The 10000-nt window shown below is 40.7% G+C and overlaps 1 protein-coding gene across 11 annotated transcripts in view; it reads right to left on the bottom strand.

The window, feature by feature from the left end:
* The window catches only part of LOC135203101 (sodium/calcium exchanger 1-like), a 406978-nt gene extending 397427 nt beyond the window's left edge, over positions 1-9551 (bottom strand). For 3 of the 11 annotated variants that reach the window (XM_064232726.1, XM_064232728.1, XM_064232727.1), the window contains exon 1: positions 7547-9549. In XM_064232726.1, coding sequence (XP_064088796.1) covers positions 7547-9288 — 1742 coding nt within the window. In that variant the 5' untranslated portion in view covers positions 9289-9549. Of the gene's footprint in view, positions 1-7546 lie in introns of all 11 variants that reach the window. The other 8 variants (XM_064232731.1, XM_064232732.1, XM_064232730.1 and 5 more) reach the window with 7 other exon arrangements.
* Positions 9552-10000: the final 449 nt, after the last annotated feature.

Raw genomic sequence — 10000 nt, forward strand, 5'->3', positions numbered from 1 at the left:
AGTGTGAAATGCATAACATTTGTGTATGTATACTTATAATATACATATAAATAAATAGATATGAATATATATATATATATATATATATATATATATATATATATATATAAATATATATATATTTGTGTGTGTGTGTATGCATGTATGTGTGTGTATATATAGCTCGTATTAACTAGGCTATTTATTTATTTAATAATCATCTATGTATTTATATTCAAGTTTGCAGTCCCCTTACACCTCTCAACGATGAAGAGAGCTAAATTTACTATTAAAATATTTCATCATCGTCAATCTGCCCATAAAGGAAAGCCAGGAATGGCTCAAAAACTAAATGGGGTCGAAAAATAATAATATCATGAGATTGTGTGTTGTACTGTTTATCTTTTCTCATATATATTACTGGCAGCACAAGTGGTTTCTATCTACGTAGTTCTCCCCATAGTGAAGAATTAAAGTTTGAGACTCAAACTGGAATATTCATTCGGAAATTGTTCCAAATTTAGAATCTGATTCCAAGGCGACCTTGAAGTCTGAAATAATTTCGTGCGATCTTATTTTATTCACCATAATTCCAACTGGAAAGAAAAGATAATTTCCTATACCTACTGCACTCCTACAGGAGAAAAGATTGGGACGTGAACTCTGATGATACCTTCACTAATTGGTCTATATTTGGTAAGGGGGAAATGTCCCTGTCACCTATAAGTAATCAATATCGATCGATCCCAAAGGTAGACTTGCAATTCCAGCTGACATTACTGGATCTGGTGATTCATTCTTGCGTATCATGCAATTGTTGCTAGGGCATCTGGTTGATTAAGCTGACCTGCTCTAGTTGGGCATTAATAGCCAATTTGCTTGGTATTACTGGTAGTGCCATCTACTAGTTAATTAAGCTGACCTGCACTAGCTGGGCATTAATATCCAATTTGCTTGGTATTACAGGTAGGGCCATCTAGTTAATTGAGTTGACCAGCTCTAGCTGGGCATTAATACCCAGTTTGCTTGGTATTACAGGTAGGGCCATCTAGTTAATTGAGTTGACCTGCACTAGCTGGGCATTAATACCCAGTTTGCTTGGTATTACAGGTAGGGCCATCTAGTTAATTGAGTTGACCAGCTCTAGTTGGGCATTTATACCCAATCTGCTGATTCATTCAAACAAATCTTGCTAAAGTTTGGTGATCTCTTGTAGTTAATTGCGTTGAAGCCATCCGGTTACTAATATTGACCTGTTCTTCATTTGCTTATTTGAGTGTTGGTGATCTCTTCTTGTGATCTTCTGTTGGTGAGTTTACTAGTCTGTTATACTTGAGTCATGCTGGTCTTGTATATAATTAAGAAGCCGACCTTATTCTTATTCTACGGCTGTTCTTAATGATATTCTGACATATTCTGTGTTTTCTTTCATCGCTGACTTTTTCTGACATTTTTTTTACCTGACTAATCGTTTCCTGTGGCCTGTACGGATCTGACATGTCTGTGGTGGCAGGTCTTTCTCATATTCTGATCTATTTGCCTTAATTTAAGAAGACTTCTCTTAATGTAGAGCATTATTTTTTTTTTTTTTTTTTTTTTTTGGTCTATCAAAATTATTCTATTCGACTGGGTGGTTTTTATAGTATGGGGTTCCGGTTGCATCCTGCCTCGTGGTATTATTATTATTATTATTATTATTATTATTATTATTATTATTATTGTTGTTGTTGTTGTTGTTGTTGTTGTTGTTGTTGTTGTTGTTATTGTTGCTGCTGCTGCAGCTCAGAAAAGTCTCATAATACCACGAGTCACTAAAACGGAGATGAAATCCACAGTGGTGTAAGTAAATACATATTAGAATTATATATATTTCTAATATTTATTTCTGATACATATGATGGTAATGATAATAATAATAATGGCGAAGAAATCCACACTGGTGTAAGTGTAAATATATTTTATAAATACATATATTTCTAATATGTATTTACACTTACACTAATGTGGATTTCTTCACCATTATTATTATCATTTGCACGGATATTGATGTAGTAATCGGAAAGAAATGGGAAAAGTGAACTTGTAATAAAAATAAATAAATAAATCGCACATCCTCGTCTCTCTTCCATTCCAGAGTCGCTCTACTTTATTTCAAGGCTCACAAACATGACCCCCTCTTGGGCCTTCAAATTGAAAAATCAATAAGGCGCGTTAGCGGATTAACGTTTTCGGTATCATCGCATTGGCCCACCCCCCCACCCCCCACCCCCACCCTGTTTCCCCGAGGCCCGTCTTGTGCTCCGAAGCACTTTGGGTCAGGGTCTCCTGGGAGGTAGATAAGGTCGAGTTTATGCCCTTGATGACTTGGGAGTATCGGCCTTGTGGACTCCGTATGTTTTAGTATTCCTTAGCGCCTCTGCTTCCCCCAACCCCTCCCGCCTCCTACCGCCACCTTAACTCCCCCCCCCCCCCCGTGTACGACTGGGCGTGCTAAAAGGCCTAGCCTAACATTAAATTTCGTGGGCATGGGAGATGTGGGTTAGTCCCTACGGCTTAGACAATATATTTACTTGACTTGTCATCATGGAGGAGGACTGTCTGCAGATTTACAGGGCATGCCTTGTGTTATTCTCTCTCTTTCTCTCTCTCTCTCTCTCTCTCTCTTTTCTTCTCTCTCTCTCTCTCTTCCTTCTCTCCTCTCTCTCTCAAGATGTTTTTTTTACTGGTTGAACGTAAATAACGGGACAGAATAAAATTTAACGAAACGAAAATTAAACTAAAAAAAAAAGTTAAATGATATACGTTCGCCACACGGTGACGAAACACGAAGAACCGAGTGCTTGCGTGTAATTGTCGAAAATGTGTAAAAGTTACACGGAAATACTCGGTGCCTGGTTTTGTATTTTCTCCTTTTGGTACCAAACCTATAAATTTTATATATCGCGAAAGGTTTGTGGTTCTTCGCCAAAGCTGAATGATATATTTAAGCATGTAGTTCAGTGTGCCTTTTCGGATGAGAAAGTGATTCAACGAGTTCGAAAAGTAAGAAAAAATGTATTGAGTTGTGTGCGCGTGTCCTTGTATGTATGTTTATATGTATGCATGTATATGCAACTACGCATATGAGCTTATATAATAGGAACGCATTGAATTTAATGTTTTTTTTATTACCATTCATACATTTACAAAATAGTATAAATTTCACTGGTTAAGAAAAAATTACTATTATATATTTTGAAGTGGAAACATGTTCTCATAGTGACCTTTTGGGAACAGTGCATATTTTTGTAAAAGTAAATACATACATTTTATTGGTGCTGTTTACTTTTTACAGCATTTGATATTGTTTAATCAGATATTACCTATCTTTGACAATGTGAAACGTGAAGATCGATAACCGTAGAGTTGTGGACACCTTATAGCTGATGTTGATTTGGAAATTTTTTATTATTATTATTATTATTATTATTATTATTATTATTATTATTATTATTATTATTATTATTATTATATTATTATTGTCTATCACAGTCCTCCAATTCGACTGGGTGGTATTTATAGTGTGGGGTTCCGGGTTGCATCCTGCCTCCTTATGAGTCCATCACTTTTCTTACTATGTGCGCCGTTTCTAGGATCACACTCTTCTGCATAAGTCCTGGAGCTACTTCAGCCTCTAGTTTTTCCAGATTCCTTTTCAGGGATCTTGGGATCGTGCCTTGTGCTCCTATGATTATGGGTACAATTTCCACTGGCATATCTCATATCCTTCTTATTTCTATTTTCAGGTCTTGAAACAAACATTTTTCCCTTTCTTTCTCTTCAACTCTGGTGTCCCATGGTATTGCGACATCAATGAGTGATACTTTCTTCTTGATTTTGTCAATCAACGTCACGTGTGGTCTATTTGCAAGTATCACCCTATCCGTTCTGATACCATAATCCCAGAGGATCTTTGCCTGATCGTTTTCTATCACTCCTTCAGGTTGGTGCTCGTACCACTTATTGCTGCAAGGTAGCTGGTGTTTCTTGCACAGGCTCCAGTGGAGGGCTTTTGCTACTGAATTATTATTATTATTATTATTATTATTATTATTATTATTATTATTATTATTATTATTATTATTATTATTATTTCAGATTCGTTTATAGTTTTTCTCCATTTTATAAAACCATTTATATATATTAGCTTAATTTAATTAAATGAATATAATATTTAGAGTTATTGAAAGCAAAAAATACAGAACGGCTATCTTTAATATGCTGTTCGATTGTCATAAAAAAGTTTACATAGTAATATATTGGTTTAATTGACGGGTTTTTATTTCACTTTATAAAAGTTTAATTACTTCTCTGTTGTTTATTTTAATGGAGTTGGTAGACATTGCCGTTGAGAAACTTGGTTAATTAAGTCTTATGTTTGTTTCAACACAGATGCTTGTGGGGTAGGAAACTTGGTATTTGTATGTAGACTAGACCTGTTATAAACAATTAAAAGAAAGATTTCGGCCTCTGAGAAGCTAAAATGTCACAGATTAAAGGGAAACGGAATTGAGGAGAGCTTTCTGAAGATTACACGTATATCGGAATCAGTAGGAGGTCAGCACCGTAAGCATTCTGATGAATATCAGACTGTCAGAAGGATAACCTTTCAGTTAAAAGTCGGTCCAGTGAATATTATCAAGTAACAAGTTGGCACGATATTTTCAGTAAGAATTTACAGAATAGACGCTCAGTAGTAAATAGCAGACTAGCCTCTCAGTAGTCAACGTGTAATCTTAAAGTGGCAAGTGAAGATTTTCTGTTTCAGTAGGAATTCGACGGTATGAGCCGTCAGTGAATAGTCAGCGGAAACTGACCTTTTTCAGTGAATAATCAATTCAGCAATCATCAACAGGAAGTTAGCGCAATGTATAGCCTTCCTGTCAGCCCCATAACCTTTACTCTAAAGCTGACCGCAATACCAGCAGAAAATAGCACAATAACCTTTCACAAAGAAGTCAGCGAAATAAGACCCCCTTGACTCTTGGTATCGACCGGATGGATCCCCGAATATGGGACCTGATATTACCTAATGATATATTAATTAGCAACCCAGGACGATCGGTAATGGCACTAGGCGGACATTACCTAATTTTAGAACTGGGGGGAGGAAGTCGGGGTGTAATTACTCTCTGTAGATGCTGTATCTTCTTCTTCTTCTTCTTCTTCTTCTTCTTCTTCTTATTATTATTATTATTATTATTATTATTATTATTATTATTATTATTATTATTATTATTATTTTATAAAGGTTCTTCTCTATTTTTCTAATTATTGTTAATAATAATTAGAAAAACAGAGAAGAACCTTTATAAAATTAACCCAGCTGAGGCAGGAATTACTTTTAATAAAACATGTTTAAAAGAGGGTTTACTTCCAGCATTTTATTATTATTATGATTATTATTATTATTATTATTATATTCAGAAGGTGAACCTTATTTATATGGAACAAGCCCACCACCACAGGGCCCACTCACTTGAAATTCGAGCTTCCAAAGAATATTATGGTGTTCATTCGAAGAAAGAAGCAGATGGTAATGGGAAACACAGAGAGATTAAATCAGTTATTATAAAAAAGCAGATAAATTAACAAATGAATAAATAATCTTGTAAATAAAATATTAAAATACAAATTGATTGTATTAAGGTAGGATTGCATATTAGGATAGTTATACTTATTGTGAGGAGAATGAACCTGAATATTGTAAAAGAACTTAACCTTAATAGAGACCGAATCTTTGTATAAAGCTACAGATGTGATCTCTCCTCGGTTGGTTTGGCTGAGGCCAAAGGCCCACACCAGGCGTCTTAATATGCTTCAGCTCCTCACCGTTACTTGCGAACCAACATTGTGGAAGAATCCATGTTGGCATGAAGGGGGATTATGTATACCAGCCAGGTCAGATTCGGTCCTTGGTTTACTTTATCTTTTAAAAAATAAACAACCGAATTTTTTAACCACTGCTAAAACAAGAGTAATGGAAATGAAGAGAGAGAAGAGAGAGAGAGAGAGATGAGAAGAGAGAGACGAGAGAGAGAGATCGATGAAGAGACAGGAGAGAGAGAGAGAGAGAGATTTTGTTAAGTTTTATCAGTGAGTTGAAAAGATGGGGGTAACTTCTTAGATAGTGGATGTGTGATATTTAAAAATTTTTTCAGTTATATATATATAGTATATATATATATATAGATATATATATATATATATGTGTGTGTGGTGTGTGTGTGTGTGTGTGTGTGTGTGTGTAGTGGATTGTGCAATTGTGTGTGTTTATGTGTATGTATGTATAGTATGTATGTATGTATGTATTATCAAACTCGTATTTGTACAGGCACTGAGCATAAAATCTTAGATGCAGAGAAGAACTCAAAACGGGATGTCACATTAAAGCTACAATTGTTGAAATCAATGGCTACTTCTCCTCAGGCTATCCCCTTTAAGATTGTAGTCTTTTTCATAAGCATCGTGTCTGTCTAGCTCTGTCATACGAAGCAAATTCCGTGAGAGTGTCAGTGTGTGCGATTTGTGCTTGACCTGAATATGCTTGATTTTTATTGAAATAATCTTAAATAATCTCTACATGGAATTCGTTACTTGTATAAGTTCGATTTTTCCTTTTGAGTGAATCCAGTGATTCCTTTTGATTTATTTAACATTCGTGTATTTCTAGATGTATTTTAAATAGATTGTTATACTTCTGACTGGATTCGGTAAATGATTTCAGTGTATAGATTAGTATGTGGATGACCTTAACCCAAATATTTTCCTTTTAATACGAATTATTTCATTTTATGCTCGTTCCTTGGCGTGTGCTTTGTAAATTTTAAATTGTTTTGTGTGACGACAAACATGATTAAACATTCATTTGGGCTTTGGTAGCTGACGGGAATTAAAGCAATATGATTCCCATCTACAGATTCTTAACTTTTTTTTTATTTTACTAAGTTTTAAAACTGATTCCTCTGTAAAACTTCTGGGCATTTTCTTTGGCATATTACTTTTTATATCGTTTTTATTCTACATCAACCCAATTCTCTTCCATCCTCCTCTCTCTCCCCCACCCTGTTTATTTTACTTTATTTTGCCTCTTATGTTGTCTTTGTTTTTTGTTTGTTTGTTTGTTTGCTCTTGTTTAATGCTTACCCTGCCAATCTTTTTTTCCCGTATTGTTATTGTCTGGCATTTACATATAAAAGTTTTACCTGATTTCCTTGTATGCATCTTTTACTTCTCTCTTTTTTTTTTTACTTACGTTACCTGTCTTTTGATGTAATTCATTATTTATTTTTGTTGTTATATTTTTTTGGCGCTGCTTTATTATCGTTATTTACTTACGTACTTCCAAACCGTTTCATCGTAAACCTTCGCGATTTTTTTTTCCTTTTTTTTTTTACTTCTTGACTTTTCATTCATTTTGGCTTCTTGTGCTTTTATTGACCTTACATGACCCTGATTTGGCTGTGAGCCTCCTTGAAGTTTCCTTTAGTGTTGCCGTCGGTGTCGCAGTCGTTCGTTGTCTACTTACTCAGTTTCGTTGTTTTCAAAGACGAGTTCTCCCTCGGCTTCGGTGTAGTCCTTTCCGGCCTTAGCGGTTCCGTCCTCGGTCTTGTAGGGCACGGAGACGCGGCCACGTGCTCCCGACCAACGGACGATCTTCAGCTCGTAGGTGCCGATGGACTCGACGATCTCCACGTCCTTCTCGCCGACGTTGAAGATGCCACCGTGATCGTCGTCGAGAATCATGATGGTGGCGACGTAGGGAGCGGCGAGCTCCATCTTGACGGGCTTGTTGGGCTGACCGGCTGCTCCGTTGACGGCGTGGGTGATGGCGGTTCCGTCGGGGGAGCCGAGGCGCATGTTGGAGAGGCGGACGTAGAAGTGCTCGTCCTCCTCAAAGACTTCGTCGTCGATGACTTCGAGGTTGAAGGTCTTCTGGGTCTCGCCGGGCAGGAAGACCAGGGTGCCCTCTGCTAGGACGTAGTCTCCGCCGGCGTTGGCGGTGCCGTCTTCGGTCTTGTAGTCCACGAGGACGGTGGTGTTGAGGTCGCCGCCCTCGCGAATCACGGTGACTTCGAAGGTGCCCACGTTCTCCATGACGGTGTAGTGGCCGGGGTCGAACATGATGCGAATGGTGTCCAGGTCCTTCTTCTCTTCGACTTCTTCTTCCTTGGTCTCCTTGACTTCCTCGCGCGCCTTCTTCATGATGTTGCCGCCGCCCGTCAGCTTCCTGGTGGCCTGGATGCGGTAGAAGGCGCGGGACTTGGGGCCGCGGTTGATGATCTCCTCCCTGGCCATGGACTCGAGCGTCTCCATGCCGATGTCAGGGTGCTTGACCCTCAGCTCGCGGATGACCGACATGTACTCCTTGCGGTGCTCCTCGAACTCCTTGACGGACTCGTCGACGTTCTCGCCGTACTGGTAGCCCTCGTCCTTCTTGCCCATCTCGAGGTCGCCGCCGGCCTCGTGCTCGATGATCACGCCCCGCTTGTTCATGCGGTACTCCTTGCTCATGTACTTGTAGAAGAGGAGGCGACGGTCGGCGATGTAGGCGAGCACCACGACGATGGGGAAGAAGAGGAAGGTGAGGAAGGCCTCCCAGAACTCCACGACGCCGTAGGAGATCTCGGCCAGGATGAGGTACAGCCAGATGTAGGCGAAGACGGAGAAGGTGGCGGTGACGAAGAACACGCGCAAGTGCTTGATGTAGCGCACCTCCCCGTCGGGGATGACGTACACGCAGATGGCGATGATGACGAACAGGTTGAAGGCGGCGGATCCGACGATGGTACCGGGACCCAGGTCACCGGCCTCGAAGTTCGTGGCGAACATCTCCACGACGGACAGGAGGATCTCGGGGGCGGAGGAGCCCAGGGCCATGAGAGTGAGGTTAGCCACGGTCTCGTTCCAGATCTGTACCACAATGATCTGCGTCTCGCCGTTGGGCTTCTTGACCGTCACTTCCTTCTCCTGCGAGGTGATCATTTCGATGGAGCCCATGAAGCGGTCGGCCACGATGGACACGCCGATGAAAAGCCACACCATGGCCACGAAGTAGACGATGGCCCTGGCCACGCGATCGCCCGTGGTCAGGCCTTCTTGGGGGTTCCATACGGGGAGGATGAGGCCGGGGTTGCACTTGCTGAAGAAGGCCTCGGTATCATTGGTATCCTGGGCGGCCGCCGGACTGGAGAAAGCGAGCACTAAAACACACAGACCTAACAAACGCATTCCCCAGTGGGAAGAGCCGCTGGCTTTGGGTTCAAACATGGTGCCGACAGAGGTTTTGCAAGGCCTCGCCCGTACGCAAACGAAGCACACGCGGTCACTGGGTTATAAGAGAAGAGAAGAAAAAGAAAAAAGATGTTTGTTATATGTTAAATCAGTGATCTCCTTTCGTCATGACGTTCGCCACTGTCACACTCTGAAGAAGTCACAGGACAGGAGCCAAACGTCTCCTTCCACACACACCGCGCCACCAAATGGTCGAGAGGCCGAGACGCCAGGCTACAACTCTCGCGCGCCGGCGCAGTGCCGCCTCCCCTTACTCCCCTTGTTCCTCCCTCACTCCTCCTCCTCCTCTTCCTCCTCCTCCTTCCTCCTCATCCTCCTCCTCCATCTCCTCCTCCCGCCCCGTGTCTGACAAACGCCATTAAGGACCACTTCGAATTGAGTGATATCACATCAGATGAAAACCAACAATTTAGCGGCAGTGATGAGATGCGCAGATCAGTCGCAATAAGAAAAGGTGAAGTACGAAATGCACCAGGAATGGCTATTGTAACGTGAGCGGGCGAAGGGAGGTGGGTAGGCGTAGGGGGACGGGAGGAGTGAGGTTGGGGGAGGGGTGGGGCCAGTGGTCGCTTCGACTCGTGGTACCACCTCTACCCCTAAGGGTATTTTGGGCATGACCATGTTCTTCACTGCCGCCGGGAATCTAACATGCTACACACACACACACACAAACACACATTCAACTTGC

The sequence above is a fragment of the Macrobrachium nipponense genome, chromosome 33, assembly GCF_015104395.2.
Source record: "Macrobrachium nipponense isolate FS-2020 chromosome 33, ASM1510439v2, whole genome shotgun sequence".
NCBI lineage: Eukaryota > Metazoa > Arthropoda > Malacostraca > Decapoda > Palaemonidae > Macrobrachium > Macrobrachium nipponense.